Source organism: Symphalangus syndactylus, chromosome 5 (assembly GCF_028878055.3).
Source record: "Symphalangus syndactylus isolate Jambi chromosome 5, NHGRI_mSymSyn1-v2.1_pri, whole genome shotgun sequence".
Classification (NCBI taxonomy): Eukaryota; Metazoa; Chordata; class Mammalia; order Primates; family Hylobatidae; genus Symphalangus; species Symphalangus syndactylus.
The window spans coordinates 14,311,845-14,332,661 of NC_072427.2; the positions used below are offsets into that span (position 1 = coordinate 14,311,845).

General features: G+C 45.2%; 1 protein-coding gene across 7 annotated transcripts in view; it reads right to left on the reverse strand.

The window, feature by feature from the left end:
* Positions 1-248: 248 nt before the first annotated feature.
* The window catches only part of SLCO3A1 (solute carrier organic anion transporter family member 3A1), a 321,546-nt gene continuing 300,977 nt past the window's right edge, over positions 249-20,817 (reverse strand). For 4 of the 7 annotated variants that reach the window (XM_055277141.2, XM_063640090.1, XM_055277139.2 and 1 more), the window contains exon 10: positions 9,316-9,955. In XM_055277141.2, coding sequence (XP_055133116.1) covers positions 9,576-9,955 — 380 coding nt within the window. In that variant the 3' untranslated portion in view covers positions 9,316-9,575. Of the gene's footprint in view, positions 905-6,793; positions 9,956-20,817 lie in introns of those variants that run through there. The other 3 variants (XM_055277138.2, XM_055277136.2, XM_055277135.2) reach the window with 3 other exon arrangements.

The window sequence follows — 20,817 nt, forward strand, 5'->3', positions numbered from 1 at the left end:
CTCATTTTACAAATGGTGAAACGGGGGCTAAGAGAAGTCAGATCACTACATTAACATCACACCAAGAGTGGGGTAGGGATTTGAGTTCAGGTCTCTCTTGGCTCTAAAGCTCATACTCTCTTAAGTCCATAACCTCAAAGCCCATAAATATAGAACACACATGGCCAGAAACACTCTCCAGAATCTTTTAGAATCATTCTACCTGAAGACACAAGAAAGATAACAGAGATTAGAGCATGAGACAGAGGAAGAATTAAAATAGTGCTTTTAATATAATTTTCAGCAAACGTACAGTATGTACTTTACATCACATATTTCTAAACTGCTCATTTGGAAAATAAAAGCTGCAAAAATACAGAATACCACACTCAAAAATCTATTGAGTATGTGCTTTTTTCCCCCTCTATTCTGTGCAACAGGGTGGTTTTCACCCTCTCGGCTGATTTCGTTAAAGCTGTTGGAGCCCTCCATCAGAGGAGCATTCCCAAGAGGGGAGTTTCTAAAGCATGTCGGCAAGCCATCCCCAGAGGAGGTAGAGGGATGGGTGGAAGGGAATTTGCACACCAGGTCAGCATGACTCTTTAGAGACCCAGGAAAGATGCCTACTCTGAGAGCTGTTTGGAGTACTCGTGACCATAAGTCACCTCTTTAGTCCTCATCACAGGCCTGCGCTTGGGGCCTCAAAGGACCACACACTGGCTGGATAATCCACATGGGGACCCTCGGGTTCTCGGGCAGGGAGGAGCACGCTAAGTGAGGCCCGCGAGGTCTGTGGGTGGTGGTGGGCTGTTTTCTCCAGGAAGAGGAAGAGGGCCAGGCCCTCAGCTTCTCACAAAGGAGTCTTCTGAAGGTGAATGGGATTCGGGGCAGGTTTTCTCAGTCTCAATGTCTTGGTACTCTGTGCCTAAAGGGGAAGGAGGGAAGAAGAGCCAAGAGGAAAAAGAGGTCGGTCTTTTCTGCTTCACCTACTTTTTGTTAGGCTTATTTAATAGCATGATGGCTTTGCAGTGAAGGGACAAGAGTAGGCAGTCAAAGCAATAAAGTGCTGGGTTTCAGTCCACGTAACCCCAAGGCGCCAGATTCTGAGCCCAGAGACTTTTTTGAAGGCCAAATATCCTTTCTGGGAAGGATATTTATCTACATGACCATCCCCACAGCCAAGCAGATGTTGGGGATGAGTAAGATGTATCCCAGTCAATAATTTATCCTTATCTTATGTAAATTACTAGTGACAGACCTTGTGTTCTGGGGCTCTAAGTGTCACTGTACATCTCTATTGAAGAGATTCCTGAGTGTCAGAGACAACCGCCTGGCATCACAACATCATACTTCCTCCTCCAGCATTCGGGACAGTTTGTTTTTTTGTGTAGCCACAGATATTCACTGCATGCTGGCTGAAATGATATCCTCTTTGGAGCAAGGTTTTAAGCCTAGGCCACATTTCCAGAATAGATGCTGTGGCTTCATTTTAAAGGTATTAAAAACACAACTAGTCTCAGTGATGATTCACAAGCTGTGCAGGTCTCATTGATTGTGACATGCAGCTCTCCTGTTCAATAGGCACAATGAGGCCATAGAAGTCTCTGTCCATTTATTTGTCCTCTTTAGACTTTGACCCAGTGCTACAAAGGTGACAGTTTGGAAATGTCATTCCTTTCCTCGGGATTGTGAAGCTGAAGCCTGAGTCCTGGGCAAGTTGGAGCATCCTTCCTTCACTCTCACAAGGCCCAAGTTCTTATAGTCTTGGGTTTCACTGAAAGACTTGGGCGTGGGGAGTTGGGAAGGGTGGGACAGAAATGAGAGAGCTGGGGTTCATCTCTGCTCAGCAGAATGAATAAGATAAAGGCTGATGAATGGCTGGGAAATTCCTGCTGATGTGGCTAAGGTTGAAGTAGGAAGGAGGAGTGTTTTGAAAGGTTTCCAACATTTAATTATTAAAGTGAAACCTGGATTCTTGTGCCCATAGGCAAAACTTTGCAGAGATTCTCACCGCCAACTCCTGGCTCACTTCTCTATGAAACAATAGACTCCTGCTAGGGGTTTCCCACAGGTAGACGCTCTGTTGGCTTTGTAGAGGCTTCATAAGAAGCTAGTTCCGTGTTCTAACTTCGGGGGCTGTGTGTTGTAGTGGAAAGAGCACTGGTTTGGGAGTCAGATCTGTCACTGGCTCCTGGTGGCTTTATAAACTAGCTATGTGATCTTAGAAAGGTTGGATTTGCTGAGCTTTAGTTTTCAGACTCGTGAAGTGGAAAAGAATATATACTTACCTCGTAGGGCTGGTGTGAGCAGGCTGCTGGGAGCAGTACCTGGGATCATGAATTCACAGAACCTGGCACGTGGGTAGCAGGTGCTTAATAAAAACATGAGCTTCCTGGCCCCTTCCCTCCCTTACAGTGCTGGATGGGAGCACCATTTGTGTTCAGTTGGGATCCTCTTATAGAACATTTTGTAAATTCTATGCTTCCAATTCATTTTATGGCCTCAGATTATAAAATCGAATGGTCTTGCCAAACATGTCTCCATGAGAGCGATCTTCTATAAGGTTAGTGTGAGAATCTTCTATAAGGTTAATGTTAAGAAAAACATTAATGGGATGGCAAGGGTCCACCTACAAAATGTTAAACTTGCAGAAAACTTACTATGTTGTTCATTTGCTCACAGCAAAAGAACATAATCAATTGTATCTTATGGGGAAAAAATTCAAAATTTATGACAATCACCAACTCCTGATTGTTGACCTGAGTCACTATTACAAAAATGGAAATGTCTGGATATTCTGTTCCTAAAAGCCTGGAATCTGAGAACAGAAGACAGAATAGCAAGCTAGGGTGGCCAGTGCATGAGTTTGACCAGGGACTTGAACTCAATATGACAAGTGCCTCTGGTCTCCTCTGGAGAGGAAGTATATCCAACTAGGGACCAGCTTCGGTGTGTTTGAAGCCCTGGGGCCAGAGCTGATCTCCTGTGGTTGATGCTGTAGACTACAGGAGTGCCAGGCATGGCAGGTATCTGGGGTCTCTCCAGGGGAGCTCATGACCAGCACTGTGGAGTGCCTCCCTGGCATCTTGGTGCTTTGATAGTGCATTTCGGAATGCACTGGAGTAGGAGAGTCTCCTGTCTGACTCCTCTTATCTGTCTGTTTCAGGTAAAATACTTCACATCAATGGACCACTGGGATCAGGGGTTAAAAGGACACACAGCCCCAGAACCCAGCTGCCATGTTGTCCTGGTTGTTACATCAGGAGGCATGTGGGAGCATGTGGGGCCCCACAGTCCACTCGGGCCAGAGTCTTCTTGATCAGTGTCTAAAGGTGGGGAGGGAGGTCCCTCGTGTCTTACCTGGTAGGGAGGTAGTACCCATAGTGGTTATGGGTCTGTCTGGGAATAAGGAGAGTTTTTTAAGACCTAAAAGCTTTTTCATAGACCTGGGTTTGAATCCCAACTCTGCTTTGTGAATTTGAGCCAATTCTGGACCTTCTGAGTCTCATTTTCTTCCCCTGTAAAATGAAGCCAATAACAGCTCCTACCTCACAGGGTTATCGTTGAGATTACATGAGCTAATACATGAAATAAGCTCAGCCAGTAGCTGGTTCATAGTAAGTGCTTGAGAAATGTTAGCTACTATTATTAGTGCTCACCAAGTATTTTATCTGGCATATCTGTTAACTTTAGGGTGCCAGTGTTTTGTGTTGGTTGTGGGGAGGAAAAGGATTGGAAATACTCTTTGGTATCTGGAATCACTCTTCTTTTTCTAGTTTGAACATTTCTCCCTCATGTGCCCATTTCCATCATTTAAGAGAAAAAGGATGGGGTAACTCTAGTCGAGCTACGGTGTCACAGCTGTATGGGAATGTAGACTATACAGTTCAAATCCGCCACATCACACAAGAGAAAAATAATGTTGCCTTCAATTTTAACCATGAGAGCAAAGGGGTACTTACCTTATTCTTGGAAATGAGATATCTGAATTAGAGTCTCATGGTCAGGAGTGTTAAGGCTGATAGACACCTAGCTCAAGGTCCCTTCCTATGTATGCCCTGGCCCATGCTACAGCAGAGTCTTAGGTGCTGGGATATGCCTCACCTATGCTCAGCTGCTAGGGTCCCCCAAACATGCAGTGCTGCTCGAGGCCTTGCCTGCGCAAGAGAACAGAGATCAGCACACTATGGCCTTCCCTCAGCCACTGACTGCCTTTGTAAATAAAGCTTTATTGGACCATAGCCCATTTGTTTACTTGTTGTCTATGGCTGGTCTCACAGTACTACAACAGTTGAGTAGTTGCAACAGAGACTGCAGGCCCACAAAGTCTAAAATATTTACTACTTGGCCCATTAGAGAAAAAACTTGTGAATGTGTTTTGGTGGCTCTCTCTCTGGGGGCAATTCTGCCCCTCATCTTCTCTCCCTGTTTCCCCAAAAGTCACCCACTGCTCCTTAGTTCTTAGTTTCTAGGCCACCCACTCTCCAGAGCCTTCCTGATTCTTGCTGCCACGAGGCAGAACTCACCACCATCATGCATTGGCTCTCTTTATCCCCAGACAGACTCTAGCTCTTAATACTATTATCCCATTGGTTTTGTTTGTGTTCAGATCTGTCCAGGTCATTGAAATGGGGGTTCTTGGAGGGTAGGGACCAAATCTTTTCCACTTTTGTATGTGATCTAGGGCTTGGCATATAGCCAAAATTTTAAGTAAAGGAATGAATAAAAAAATACATGTTTTGAATATATCAAATTCATGCAATGCACCCCCAAATAAAACAAACTCTGCAAAGAAAAATGCTAATGTGGATAGTCTCTGAGAAGTGTGAGTTGTCCCTGTCTCCATGGCAGTCACAGGTTTCTAAGGGACAGGGTCATCTTTGCTTTCCAAAATTTTCCATTTTAGGTTTTATAACCCATGTTGTCCCTGCCATGATGACCAAGCATTCTGGGTTGCTGAAGCTACTGATGAGGCAGGCGTGGGTGGCTGCGTGCATTCAGGGTGGATTCCACATGCTATTCTAGGCAACAGGACTCATAAGAGGCATTTGAACAAAAATCTTCCTTGCATCTTCCACCAGTGAGAGAGTATTCCGATTTAGTCTTGAGCAATGACAATACACTAGGGGCGTGGGGTCCAAAGTCTGTCACTTAGGGCGGTTTACTCTAAGAGATTACATTCTTTGGCTGTTGGGAGAGTAGTGGTTTGGAATAAGTTGGGTGGAGCAGGCGTAATAAAAAAGGGAGGTTAGAAAATGGATCAATACTATATTTGGGTCTTGAACTAATCTTCCAGGCCAAATTTAATTTCACTAGCACCCTCTCTTGGAAAAGTTGGCACCTCTTAGATATTTGAAGTGGATTCTAACCTAAGGGGAAACAGTCCCTAAAGGGAAACATGGACCATGGTTGAGAGGAGGTCAATCAGAGGAGAATGGCATGAGCCCAGTGGAGCCAGCAGGCCCCTGCCATGTGTCTGGTACTTTCCTCTGGCTTCTGGCCAGATATGTGGTTCTCCCAAGCCATCAAGATAGTCAGGTAAGAATAGCACCAGGCAGCAGCAAGTATTCTCCATCTGTTAGACTGAAAAAACTGCATGGTTTCTTCCCTCATCTAAACCAAACCAAATAAAATATTCAAGCAACAATAAAATACAGCGTAACTCCGTCCAACTGCAACAGAAGCTCATCCTGTTTTTCTGGTCTTGACTGTATGATCAGATGCACTGACATCTATGCATTGACCTCCATAGCTTGCCACTGCTGAGTAGGGCCTTTGGAGTTCCTAGCAGGGCTTAGAGCAGACTGCACAGGTCTGGCAGGCATGGCTGGGTGGAGAAGAAACCAGACTTCCTAGGACCGGAAGCAGCAGGCAGCAAGAAAACCAGCCCAGCAGGCACATGGGGAGCCAGAAACTACTTTTCCTCGGAGGTTTCTCTGTTTTAGTACATGTGTCTATCTCCATTTTACATGTTCCTCAGTGAATGACCTCCTCTGGAAGGTGGGAAAGAATATCCATTAGCAACCACAGGAGAATCTTTTTCCTGGGAAAATTCCTCAAGAGTGGTGTGACTACCATCCCAGGGACCAGCTGGTTGTCCTTGTGTGGAACGTTTCTGCAGGCTTTTCGACTAGAAGGGCTGGGAAGCCCTGCCATAGCGTGAGTGAGGGGAAGCTGGAGGGCAATTACTGGACACAGGGGAGTGGAATCGGGGGACTGGAATGTACAGATGACACTCAACCAATCTTTAAAAGTCAGCACTAGAGCGAGCCATTCCATGATCAGATGGTGAAAAGGAAGTGATTTGTATGGAGGGGCATGCTCCCTCCTGCTCGGAAGTCGTTAGCAACTCTGTCAAATGATTCCTTAGGAGCGTCTGGCTTTCCAGTTATTATTTTGCCTGTTAAGTGTTCCTAGCAAGCTCCTCGGGGGGGACCGTGAAAGGAGGCTGCTCCCACTCCTTCGTTAGCTGTGAGGAAAGCCAGCATGCCATGCTGTGGCCTTCTGGAGCCCTGTGTCCCCAGGGTGCCTCAGAGCCAGCATTCCCTGACAGCACACAGCCTCAGCTGAGAGAAGGCAGCAAACCCTGTCCCCTAGAGAGGTATTTTTGCAAAACGTGCTTACTTCATAGGAGGGAATGATATTGGTGTAAAACAAAAAACAAACAAACAAAAAAACAAAAGACCCAAACCTTCTTTGTCTCTACGTAGGAGTTACAAAGATCTGTCAATTTCAGCAGAGAGAGACTTTTCATCCACCCTGGGCATGTTCAACTGAGATGGTGTAGGAGTTTGTAGCAGAAGAGAGAGAACTCTAGCATTCACTTTCTAGGTTTATTCCATCCCGTACATTTTTGTATTCTGTAAATCCAATGATCTTACCAGGAAATCTTTTCATTCACTTGAAACCAAACAGATAATCGAGGGGCTGGATCTAGTGCTGTATGTACAATGCTTCTTTAGAGCACAAAAGGCAAATTAAAACTAGACTGAGTTTTCTGTTCGGTACTATATGAGAAAAATTAAAATTTTCAAAGACGACACAACAGAATTCAGAGCCATCCTGCAATAGCGGCCTTTAAATTTATACCCAATTTCTGATAAAACTCAGCCCTGGAGTTGTCTTCCTGTTATTCTAACATCTTTTTCACATTCATCCTAAAATCTTTCTTAGGAAAAAATATCCAAAATGCAAAGAGTTTAAAAAACTTTTTTTTTTTTTTTCTCTTCTCTCAAAGCAAATAGTTCCATAAAACACTAGGTCAAAGGGCCTCAGTGTGTGTGTACTGAGTTTGAAGGGCCAAGCAATAATCTATAAGAGGGACCTATTAGCAATATATTTGCAAAACTAAACCAAAATCTGTACAGGATATTATCAAAGGCTTAGGAACAACAGAACATACATATTTTATGAAGTGGTTGGAGAACCATCTCCCCTTTACTAGTTAACATACTGATGAGTGTCCCCATTTTCATAAGCAAGGACATACTGACAGACACTAGGAGTTAGTTAGTTGAAAGGCCTGTCTCAGAAGCATCCTGCCCCAGGTAGCTGATCACAGTGGCCCCACACCACGACACAGCTTTTCTTTTGGTCGTTCTTGCTGAGTGCTTTCTCTAGATTTGGGCTGTCATTCAAGCCTCTTCATTTACAATGTTCATTAAAAATTCGGTACCATACCTGTCCCACTCCCAACCATTTTTCACTTCCTGATTCTTTTGTTTGCCTTGTGGGTAAAATGCAAATGTGTCCAAGGTGAAAAAGCAAACCAGTCAACCTTTGAGTTTTTTTCCAGAGCCAGGAATGTGACATGAACAAAGGTCACTGGAGAAGCATGAGGGGTAAGTTAGCAGGGCCCTTTGTTGTGTGTGTATGAGTGTTTGTGGCTTTACCTAAGCTCTGTCCCCTTACAGAAATGGCCATAGAAGGCCTAGTGTGCTGGTTGCAAGAGGTTTTCCAACGTGATTCTTACCCCAAATCATAACAGGTTCATTCTCTGAGGTTCACCCACCTTCAAAACACACAGACAAGGGCCTTAGTTCAAGACTAACACTGAAAATGTCACGGACATTTTCATGCATTGGACACACGACAGCTTCCAGGAGCTTGTGGGTCTATTCGTTATCAGAGATGCTACAGACTTCTTAACAGCTTGTGTTAGGGAACTGTTCTTCTTTCCTATCCCCGGAAGTGCTGCACCCATACACACAAACCCACATCTAAGAGTGTCTCCTCCACAGGCTGAAAAGAACGCCTCTTAGAATGTCAAGCATGAATATAAAAGGACTTCCCATGACAGTGATCACTGAATCATGGGGAAGAAAGCTAAAAGGCAAATTTGCAATTCATCACATTATCCCCTGTTGTCTCAAATGTGATTCTTTTAAAGGCAGGCTGCATATACACTCTTTTTGAAGCATTTTTTTTCTTCTTGTAACACATTGTATATTCTTGTTTTTGTAGAATATCCGAACGAGGATAAAATGATAAAAATTACAATAGGTTAATTGCATCCCTTGTATCACATATTTTTGGTGCATTAAAAAAGGAGAAAAAAAGTAAAAGCAACCAGCATAATAAATCCGGCCTAGAGAACTGTGTTAGTGACTTGACTTGAAGGGTTAACACAGATTTTAGAAGTAGTTAAAAATAGTATTAGAGGGTTATACATACAACAGTTTGAAATTCATATGGATTGTATTTTTTTCTTTTAAAAATGGCAAAATGTTTGGCAAATGTAAGCAAATGACTTGGACTGCGTTGGGTCTCACCAGCTCTGAGCCGGGTCAGTCATAGCCAGGCGAGGCCTACTGCTTCCTGAGGTCACTCTGTGGGGCTGGGGGAAGGTGGATGCCCGTCACTGGGAGGTGCTGGCCCCCCACCTGGCTCCCCCTCAGTCTTGAACATGGAAATGGAGCTGGTGAGAGGTGCCAATTACAAACTCCAGCATGGATCACCCATTAGCATCACTGAGAGAACTCTGGGGCCTTGAACCACATGCAGACTGGGTGAGTCGTCTACACAGTGACCCATATTGCGAAAGTCAGAGAGAGGAGTGGGGCTTCCACCCCTCCGACTTGTGCGCCCGCCCCCACCCCCACCTAGAGGAAGGAGGGTGGCACGGGGTGTGTCACTAGTGCTTAATCTGGCAATGTTTTCAACTTCGCTTTTTTTTATTTTTTTTTTAGTAAACTTTTAAAAAACGTTTTCTGTTTTGTTATGTGTATGTATATCCAGAAATGTCCATCCTCCAAGCTGGCCACCACTGTTCCCTGAATTTGGCAGTGCCTGTTGCTTGCAGCTGTCAGCATCCTGAAAACCATGAGGTGCCTTCAAAGTAGACTCTGTGGCCCAGCCGCGCGAGTGGCCTCCAGGACCCCGCCGCACGATCTCATTCTCTCCTTATTCTGAATCCTGTCTGGCTCTGATGTTGAGAAAAAGGACAAAGTCGGTGTGTCTGTGTGTGTGTGTGTGTGTGTGCGTCTGTGCCTCTGTGTGTGTATTGAGTTTCGGTTTTTTTTGGAAACCTTTTTTTTCTTTTTTTAAGAAAAAATGACCCTTGGATTCCTAACACAGAGTTCACCCTCCTTTAGTCACTATAAAACCGACTCCATGTTTTCACACCACTCATGGTCTTCCAGATTATAGATAAACTTTGTCCTATGTGTCTGGTTTGCGGGCACAGGGTCCCTCCCCAGGTTGTCTAGGGTCAGAGTAGAGGCAAAGAACTCACTGGTGCTCAGCCCGCCCTCGTGGTTTTTGATGTAGCGTTTATAGTTTTTCCTCAGGCACTGCCACGTGGTGGTGTACAGGATGAAGGCGAAGGATTTGAGCGCGATGGCGATGCTGACATACAGGTATCTGTAGACCACGTTGTCATAGAGGACGCAGGCGCCCTGCTCCCCACAGAACGTGCTCCAGAACAGGCAGGTGGAGTCGATGCCCGCCCCGAAGATGAGGGGCGGAGGGATGAAGCCTGTTACGGGGAAAAGAATGTTAGCGTTCTGGATCTGGTGGCCAGTGCTCCCCTGTTCCTGTCTCTGCCTAGCTTTTCTTACAGCACTGCCAGGCAAATATGTCTGACTCCGTGGCTCAAAGACATGCTCAGCAGGCAAAGTGCATGAGTTTGTGTCCCAGTTCTGCCTTTTTATTATGGTACAAATCTGAGCAAGTTATTTAAGCCCTCCTGCCTTAGTTCCTCATCTGCAAAATGGGGATGATGATAATACTACAGTCTTCACCAGATGGCTGTGAAGACTAACTTTACACATAGAAAGCATCAGTCTGGCATGGTGGCTCACACCTGTAATTCCAGCACTTTGGGAGGCTGAGGCAGGTGGATCACCTGAGATCAGGAGTTCGAGACCAGCCTGGCCAACATGGTGAAACCCCATCTCTACTAAAGAGACAACCTGGAATTTGCACTGTGGTACATGTTGGTACACACCTGTAGTCCCAGCTACTTGGGAGGCTGAGGCAGAATAATTGCTTGAACCCGGGAGGCAGAGGTAGCAGTGAGCCAAGATTGTGCCACTGCACTTCAGCCTGGGCAACAAAGCAAGACTCCATCTCAAAAAAAAAAAGCATCTAGCACAGTGTGTACTGGGTAGAACAGTGTGTACTGGGTCACTTTACCATGTAAAGTGAATGACGGCTGCTATTATCATCATCATCCCCTGCTGAGGGCCTGAGAAGGCCAAGACGGTCTTCCTTGAAGGGAAACATTCTTAGCGTCAGTGAAAGCGGCGTAGTCTCATAGGGGAAACTGCAAAGCGCCGGCATACTATGTGTGGTGTTCTTCTGTACGAGGCTTTCAGGGCTGTGTGTGCTCTTGTGTGCAGGGACCACAAATTGGACTTGAGTACATCTGTGTGTATACACATATAGTTTAAAATGGAAAATATCTGCATATATACTGACAACTTCCCTTCCCCTGGATATTTAATATTCCCAGCTCAGAATGAGGTGGTAACCAGTTTTGAAACCCTCACAGTAGAGCATTTCCGGTACCTACAACCAGTCACCAAAAATTGCAGATAAGATGAAAACCGTTCCCCTTCCTTACTTCAGTTCCCTGTTCCTCTCTGTGTTTCTTTGCCTGCTGTTATCCCTGAGTTATCAGACCTGGCTGCCCATGACAATCATCCAGGGCGTCCCATCCCAGACCAATGAAATCAGAGCATCTGGTGTGCAGCGCAGTCCTCAGCACCTTCACACTGAGTGAAGGGGGAGAGTGTCATCTGTACTATGGGAAAGTGACAGATGAGTCACTAATACAAATTAGCTGTTCAAAAAAACTGTCCCCTTGAGGCCAGAATAAAGTGGCAACCATCTTCAGTGACAGACTGCAGGAGGAGAAGTGACCTCTGGAACTAGGTGTGGCCAAATCTGAGATCCCAGGGCCTGTATACCTCTATCCGGAGTGTTCCTTGCAGAGCTAGTCCTAGAGCATCTGAATTTAATTTGTATGAAGGAAGGTCCCTCTGAGATTTTGATGAGATCTAGACCCATAGCCCAGCAAAATACACCTACCCATAAAATCGAACCCGTATTTCAGGGGGTTCATAGGCCCCTGAAGTCCATCCATGATTGCCGGAATAACAGCACGTGCATTATAAGCACAGCAGCACCTTCGTTCTGTGGGGCCTCCAAAGGCAGTTGGGGAGGGGGGAAAGCTTAATGAAGGAGGCAGCCCTTCCCCCGGTTTTAATGACAGGCCTGGAATCGGGTGAGAGCGGGGCTGTGTTACCCTATGAGTACTAATGAGCTTGGCAGAGCTCCGGGCTCTCTTGGCCCAGGTGCCTCTGTACTTCTCCTTGGAACTCTTCACCTCTGCTGCTTGATACCCCAAAGAGAAGCCCTTGAGAAGATTTCCGGTTGAAACCTCATTAAACTTCCCAAGCAGCTCGGTTTAATAAACAAGCTCCAGGCTCAAAATCCCACACAACCTGCTTCCTTCTTTCCGGTTGCCAGGTTGGGCTGTGGTCCTGCTGAATGGAAGCTCATATTCCTAGTATTCCCTGTGATCCCAAAGGCTGCCCAGGTGTCTGAGCCCTTCCCCACCAACCCTGTGTGTTTTCCCTGCCCCCAACAAGTGCCTTTTTTCATTTCACTGAAAAAGAGCCAACTGGAGGAACTGCCATGGCAACCGCATAATAGAAACTAAGCCACACAGCACATTATTTATGTAAAAAATGAAGATCTGGAGCCAGTTTGTATTACAGATAGACCTAGAGATAAATGGAACTAATGTGGCCTGTTTCTGTGGCACAGCAGGGCAAAGCAAATCCATTCACCTTTCTGTCTCTGCATGGGGCATAATCATTATATTATGATTAGCTCCCAAATGCTCGTCCCTCCTTGTGAGCTTTGTTCTAGCCACCCATCACCTAGCGACAGGGAGCCAAGGTTAGAGAGGACACCTCTAGTAAACGCTTTGCTGTGGGAAGGAACTAAGGGTACAGGTGTCCCTTGCTCTGTAATGCATGGATACTTGGATACAAATTCCAGGTCCGTGCAAATCAGGTCATATTTTAAGCACATCGAAGGAAATTTGCAACATAAAGGAACCATTCGTTAATATTTGTAGGAACCATTCGTTAATATTTGTTAAAACCAAAATATCCCTCCAAAATACCACTGTGTAACTCATTCATGTACCTGAGTGAGAGTTTTTATAATACTTGGTTGTCTTTCAAGTAGGGCATACCTCTATGTGATAAATATGCCAATTTTATCTTGCCTATTGTCAAGCTCCACACTACCAGATGACAAAACCTCTAAACAACAATTTGAAAGCTACGTACTCAGGAGGCTGATGGGAGGATCACTTGAGCCCAGGAGTTCCAGGCTGCAGTGAGCCATGATCACGCCACTGTAGTCCAGGCTAGGAGACAAAATGGGATCCTGTCTCCAAAAAAAAAAAAAAAAAACCTACCAAAGTTTTTCATGCTATGCTCTGCTCAATATTTCAGAGAGTGTTTGTGGTAGAGATGAAATTTTTTTTTTTTTTTTTTTTTTTTTTTTTTGAGAAAGAGTTTCGCTCTGTGGCCAGGCTGGAGTGCAGTAGCATGATCTCGGCTCACTGCAACCTCCGCCTCCTGGGTTCAAGTGATTTTCCTGCCTCAGTCTCCCAAGTAGCTGGGACTACAGGTGCATGCCGCTACGCCCGGCTAATTTTTGTATTTTTAGTAGAGACGGGGTTTCATTATGTTGGCCAGGATGGTCCCATCTCTTGACCTTGTGATCTGCCTGCCTCGGCCTCCCAAAGTGCTGGGATTACAGGCGTGAGCCACGGCACCTAGCTGAGATGAAAGAACTTTTAAGGTGCCAAAAGTCCTGGAGAAAGTCACTTGATCTTTCAATGTCTGTTTCTTCATCTTTAAAATGGAGCTAATACCACCCTCCTTGGTAAGGGCTAAGGTAAACACTACACAAATGACGTGTGTGTGTGAGTGTTGTGCAAGGGTCTGATCTTCCCATGCAACCAGAACTTTTGCCACCTTATTCATGTTTTAGGGGATTTGGGGTGGTATTTTAGAATAAACTCTAGGTTGAGTACCTTAAGTATAACCTTTATGAGATTCCTTTTATACTTCTGAATAGTGAAAATATTGGCTTTTCATCTTTTCCTTTTTATTCACTTAAAATTCTTTCCCAAAGGGAAGGTCTAGCTATCAGGCCCTAAACTGCAGCTGTGCAGAGAATATTTTTTGTTAGAGGCCTCTGCCATTCTGGAACTCACCTGATGAGTCACAGAAGGGAGTCCCACCTTGGTGTCATTTTCATGCCCAGCCCCACATCCTTATATGTTTATCACTCAGTTGGACCAAACAAAAACTCAGGCAGTCCCTGCAAGGAGCTGGTTCCCCATAGACAAATGGGAGACTGTGACAGGCAACTGTCATGATAAGTAGTATCATTAACTACCTCCTACCCAGGACTGTATAGAGTGCTCTACATCCATTATGCATCCCCTCCATAACCACTCCCCCTGCCCCACCTTATTTCACATACAAATAAACTGAGAGTGACAGATTATTTGTTCCAGGTTTGATATTTCAAAATTCCAAACCCAGTAATCTCCTTCCTTCTAATTCAGAGTCTGTTGATTTGAGAAGACTTTAGAGCTCTTATTGTGGATTTCCAGGGATACAGAGAACATTTTATTTACCCTTTTGCTAAGCTCCTGGAGTAACGGGCTTGTAGAAGCCTGGTTTTGAAGTGTGCAGAGGGTGAAACACACAGGGGGTTTGATCTTTGCAAAGCGGGCAGCCCTTCCTTCTCTGGGGTTGCTAATACATAGAGAAGGCTGGGAGACTTATTTTGTAAACAAACTCAGTATTTCGCGGGACACCTGAGGCAGTAATGGCAGATACTGTGCTTGTCAGCAGGAAGAGACACGGAGGTGTCATCGTGGTAGGCTTTGATGTGAACTCAGACAGGGAGTTCACATCTGGAGTTTTGGTGATGGGGAGGAAATGCAAATTTATGAACCAGAGACAGCTGATTTTGGATTCTAATTCCGCCACTTGGGAACTGTGTGATTCACACAACTTTAGTGCATCTCGGTTTCACTGTTTATACAATGGGCACGATCACACCTTCAGGCAGAGCTTTTGTAAGGAATCAATGGGACGCCATTTGGGAAGCCCTCACAGGGTGGGCACTCCAAAAATCTGTTCCCTTGCTGCTGTTTGGCTTTTGTTCCATGTTCAGGAACTCTTTTGGGTAAATGAAAATCCGTCCTAAGTTCACCACCTCTAGAGAAAGAGTTGCAGAAAACCTTTCAAGCTGTGATTCAGTGAATAACTCCCATTGGCAAGAATTCTGCACATCTACCCGGGAGGCTGAGGCAGGAGAATCGCTTGAACCTGGGAGGCAGAGGTTGCAGTGAGCCAAGATCACACCATTGCACTCCAGGCTGGGTGACAGAGTGAGACTCGTCTCAAAAAAAAAAAAAAAAAAAAAAATTCTCCACATCATAAGTGAGTTTTAGAGCATAATCAGGTGTGTCCAGAAGGGAGGACAAGGTGGGAGGGGGCAGGTGGACTTTAGTGTCCCCTCTGGTTTTGAGCTCCTTCACTGTTCAGTCCTTAGTTACAAGGGAGCTTGATGATGGTGGTGTATTTCTTTAGTAACTGTGTCTTTTGAAGAAATGCTGTCTGTCTTCCCTAAAGACTGCAAGAGCAGTTCTCTTTTTTTCATATTGTCTTCTCCCTATGTCCTCTGGGCAGGAACTTGTGGATGAAGCAGGTGTTAATAGGGTCCCATCGTTGGGGCACTGGGAACCCACCGTGTGCTGAGGAGGGTATGTGCAGGCTCAGTGCTGTTCCCCGCTACTAGAGGGAATATTAAAAGGACTAAATCTTACTATTACACTCTGGCTTAAATTGCAGCTATCTATCTATATTTCAATGCATAAATTGCTGCACAATTTAAGAACATTGTCTCTGTTTTCCTGAAATCTATTAACAGAGAGAGATTAAACCTCAGGGCCTTATATCTTGGCTATTTAATTTACTCTCTCAGTTGAAATGGCTGGGCCTATTTATATTCTTTGGTCTAAACTTAAAAGGTGAACTGAAAGGCTTTTGTAAGAAAAATAAGTTCAAATTCCTTTATGGGACAAAATGGAAGCTGAAAATTACGGCCATTTACATTTAAAAAGATATCTGTTTCTCTCTGGCTTACCCGCCAAGACTCGAATTCACCATGGAATCTCTATTCAACCTGGTGGAATTACTGTTATGTCCAGCACCAGCTAGAAAGGGAGATGCTGAAAAGTGTATTCTCCTGGAAGGTTTAATGAGTTCTCTGCTTCAGCAATGCCAAGAAAGAATCTGGGCTGTTTTCCAGTGATACCTGACATTTACTTTTCTTAAACTGGAGAGTCTGGAGGAGCTACTATGTTCTCCTTTCATTCCTGGACCCCTTGTGAAAGTTGCTAAGGCCCAGAGAGCTTAAATCATCTGCCACATGGTCAGGAAAGGCAGAGCTAGGCTCAAGAGCAGGTGTGACTGACTTTAGAGGGCCATGGTCGATACTGGATGTCATCTCAGCATAGGTAAGGGAGGCAGATCATGGGTGCTGCAGGTCCATCAGGAGGTGAGGTACACTGCTGACAGAGCCAGGGCACACGGCTGGCGCCTAACATATGTTCGCCGAACGAACAATTAAAAGTGTAGGCAAGTGGAAGGGGTCTTCCATGCAGCCCACTGCCGTATCTCACTCCCTCTCGTCTCTCACCTGGGGCCCCTGGGCATGCTGTGCTTGCTTCTTCCAAAGCAGCATTTAACACATTCATTTCTCCACTTGCCTATAAACTTTGTCATATGCAAGATGATGCTCACAGCAGGAACTCAACAAATGTCTGACAAGCCACATCAGGAGTGTCTAGGATGTGCTTTTCCAGAGTAGTTCACAAATCACTCCAGACCAAGGACAATCTGCTCAGGAATGACCCCTGCCTACAGAGATGCACCCCGAGGGCCTTCCCTATGCTTTTGGCTAGGCGGGCACGCTGGAAAATTAAGAGGCAGGGTCAGTGAATGGGGAGTTTGTGGTGGTATTGCGGAAGCTAAGCCCAACCCTAATGACACCCTGAGACACTTGATCTATTGTGTCTTATTCTATTAAAGGCTTCTCCATAGCCCCAGTCCCAGGGGCTCCAAACCTCAGCCTCATCTTGAGCTTTCGTTGCTTCTCTTTTGCTTTCACTTAGGTCGGTTGGGTTGGGGGGTCTCCATAGATGCTGTCTCTCTATGTGGCTCCCATCTGTCTTTGCCATTGAAACCCACTGCTTTGCTGGTGGTCAGCTTCTCACTTCAATGCTTTTGATAGGTTATCCTGCATCCTGCTAAACCTCATGCGCTGCTCACCTGCTGCTCTACCTAAAGCAGAATTCTGAATGTATATTCACCCTCCCATCTGAAACCCCCATTTGCTCCACACTGGCAACTACTCAGCCAAGTATAATTTCTCCCCTTGAAAATCAAGGACCTCTGTAACTCTTCTAACCCCACACCTCCCCCACACTTGCTTCGTTCTCCTACTGGAGCCGCCAGAGGCAGGATATTGGCACCTACTTATCTGTGCACCCTGAGCAGCCCCTAGACAGCACCTTGGATGTGGAAGAGTCTGAGCCCATGTTTGTTTCCACTAATTTAATTTGGTGTAACGTCCTGGCAAGCAGTAGGCCCCAGGAACAAGATTCTAGACCAACTCAGGAGCAGAGAGTTTGCCCACAGCCCGGAGAGAAAAGGAGTAGCCATGACACCTGCAGAAGAGTAAAGGAGGATGGACTCAATTATACCAGGAATTCTGCTATGAGTAGATCGTTCAGTTTCCTCTGAATTCACTGACCTTTCTCCAGCTCAGTGTCTTCCTCCCCTACTCAACATACACTTGTCCACGTGAGCCTTTCATTAACTCACTCTCAACATCCGGGCTCTTGACCCCTGTCCCTCTCTGGCCAGCAACACCCTGGGCTTTGTCATTGGTCAGAACTGCTCCACTTCCATAATCTCGAAATCAGACAATAAGGCTTTGGCCACAGCCTCCAGTTCTTTTTCCGTTATTTATTACAACTAGTTTTTACAGTTCCTGTATCTTTGTCCTCTCTCCTTTCTCCCATCTCAGCCCTACTTTGATCATCACCCTCAGCTTCTTTGCTCCACGCTCCTGCTTCTACTCCAGGGTGCTGGGGCCACTCCCAGAGCCCCACTGACCGGTGCCTCTGCAGGCCCTGCCCGGCCCTTTCTACCAACTCCTTGCCGTTGGTGTGTAAAGCAACAACGGAGACCAATCTCACATTCATTTCTAGCTCCTGCCCTCTTCACTTACACCCAAGTGTCTGGAAAGAGGGTCTTCCTGTTCCCCTATCCCACTTCCTCACTGTGACCCATGAGGATGGTGCATCAAAGATGGCCCCCTCATTGTCCAGTATGGCAGACACTGGCCACATCTGGCTACTTATGTGAAAACTAGTAAAAATAAGTAGGCTACAGAAGCCACATTTCAAGTGTGCAACAGCACCTGTGGTACAGACAGAGAACATTTCCATCATCACAGAGTGTTCCACCGGAGAGCGCTGGTCTCCACCACTCCCAACTTGCTCTACATCCTCTCTTCCTCTCATAAATAATTCCCCTGTTCACCACATTACCCAAGACTTTCCTAGGAGTGGGCACTGTGGGTGCCCCTTTCTGAGACTCCAGTCCTTATGCTTCCACTCAGAGAATAATGCAGGTTCCTCCTTTTATTTCTCAACCCTACCCTCTCCCCATCCCAGCATGAGCCTCAGTCATTCACTTCATTACAGCAGCAACTTCTTCAGCCATGTTCTTATTCTCCACATGGCAGACAAGCCCTTTCTAAAATACACAGTGGATCCTGTCACTCTCTGGTTAAAGTCCATCAACAACTTTCATTTGCTTCCTGGGTTCAAGGGATTCTTCTGCCTCACCCTCCCGAGATAAAGGTCAAATGCAGCAACAGGGCAGAAGCCCTTCCTGACCAAGTTCCTGATCAACTACCCTCTCCAGCTCCATCTTCTTCCATCCCCCCTTTCCCCCCAGTCTGGGCCTTCTGCAGCCCCCAAACATGCTGGGGCCTTTGTTCATCCCCAGGCTTTTACCCCTTAAGTCCTTCTCCCTGCTCATCTGTATGACTCTTACTCCTTCCCCAGGGCTGAGCATAGACATCACATCCTTTCCAAACCCACTGCTCCCATCCCAAGGCAAGATCAGAAGGCCCTTCTACATATTCCTGTTGCACCTGTGCCAACTGGAATCTTGTCACACTAACCTGTGATGTCCCCATTGTATCCCCATTGCCCTGGCTAGGCCAGCAAAAAAGTTGACAATGTCACAGGATCTGATGTCTTTGCCGGCCTTCACATTAACAATAATGGTGGTTAATCTTACTGGGTCCTGCAAGAAAGGGAATTAGGCCAAATGCTAAGACTTCTTCAATGAGCTGCTTTTAATTGAAAGATGAAGCTGTGTCACAGTCTTCTAGAGCAGGGTTTTCCAGTCTCTAATTTAAGACTCATAATGGGCAATAAAATCAATAGAGTGGGTCACAACCAACTTTTTTAAAAGCATGTAATAGACTAGAATAGAAAATGGCAGAACGTATCATACCTATTACAGTGAGTATTTTTTCATGGTTTTTTTTTGTTTGTTTCAGCTGTATCTAGGCATAGCATGTGCGTACTGGGCCATAATGCAAAACTTGTCATCTCTTGCTCTAGATTACAGTTGCAGCGGTTGAAAAACACTATTCTAGGTACCACCTGGTTGATTATTCCTGGGGCAGGCATACAGATATTGAAACTGATTTACCGCAGTGTATGATGATTTTAACAGTATCATATGCCTCATAATGTTCACTTTTCCTTTCAACTATCCTACAATTTTCATTAACTTTTCAGAAATATCTTGCAAATTGTTTTCCATCTTGTGCTATCAAAAAAATATTTTGCCAGTTGTGTTGAGTCCTTAGTATCTGTCTAGAGGTGCAGAGATCTCCATAGCAACTCCACAGATGAGGAGGGTGGGCTCTTACCTTCCCTGGCCAGCCCCAGAGGACTCGTAAGGGCAGAGCTGAGGTCACTTACCTGGGGATGGGTCATGGCTTCGAACACAATAGGTTTTCAATAAACATTAGCTTCTTGAACAAATGCATATGTGGAATGGCTTTACCATTTGCAAAAATTAGGGTCCCAATGTGCCAGTTAATATTACACATCCACCTATCGATCCACCCCACACTGCAGTGAGAGCAGGGGTGTAATGATGTATGCAGATTGCACCCTCCCACTGACAGGAAAAAATCAGCACGATCATAACTCTGCCTTGGTATTTCTGCATGCTACTACAGCTTCCCAGGAAGGCCCAAATGCTTTACTTTGAATTAGCGCTGAACTTGTTTTAACTGGGGCATCTTCATACCCAGAGCACTTCTATTTTCCATGACTTAGACTTCAGACAATGCCATTTGAGTTTCCATGTATACACCAAGAAACATGGATTGCTATGGTTGAGAGCATTCTGAGGTCTTCTACCAGGCACAGAGGGAATGATCACAGATTGATTGATAGAAAGTTTTTGCTATAGGCAGAGAAGGAAGGTGAGGAGAGACATATGCTATGTATTTGCCATTCCCCAGGGAGGACCTTAATGGATCTAAAGGTTAATATTTTTCTTTCATATATCAGTATATAAAAATTAATCTCATAAAAGTAGCAGACATTTCGTTCAAAACTTTAAAAAAAATTTAGAAAATATAACCTTATTACTCAAAGGTAATAGCTGATACTCTTTTGATATCTTTTGCAATATTTTTCCACTTTATTACATTACAGACCTTTTTTTTCCCCTTCCACCTATCATGTGCCCTTTCTAAGTCTATATTTTTCTTTCCAGAATTTTAAAGGGGAACATAAATCCTACTGCGATGATAGACCATAACTGATTTAACTAATTGCCTGCTGCTTTTGGGTTGCTGCCAATTTTCCACTTTTACAAACATTTCTATAGCTAGGTATTTGTGCTTATCCACGATTATATACTTGGAATGAGGAATTTTATTTCTACCCTAAAAATACAGGTCATGGTTGTCTTCCCTTCTACATTCAGATGCCATTTAAAGTCCACTGGGGAAGGCAACTGTCCTATTATTCAAGGAAAAAAGTTATCTTGATCTTGGCCTTAACAAAAGAATGCTCATAAAGCAACAGTGTGGTACGGCAAGAGAAAAGCAGGCAGAGCTGGGAACCAGGCCCAGTGTTAGCCCAGCCAGTGCACAGGAAGGACCTTGGGTGAACCACGGACT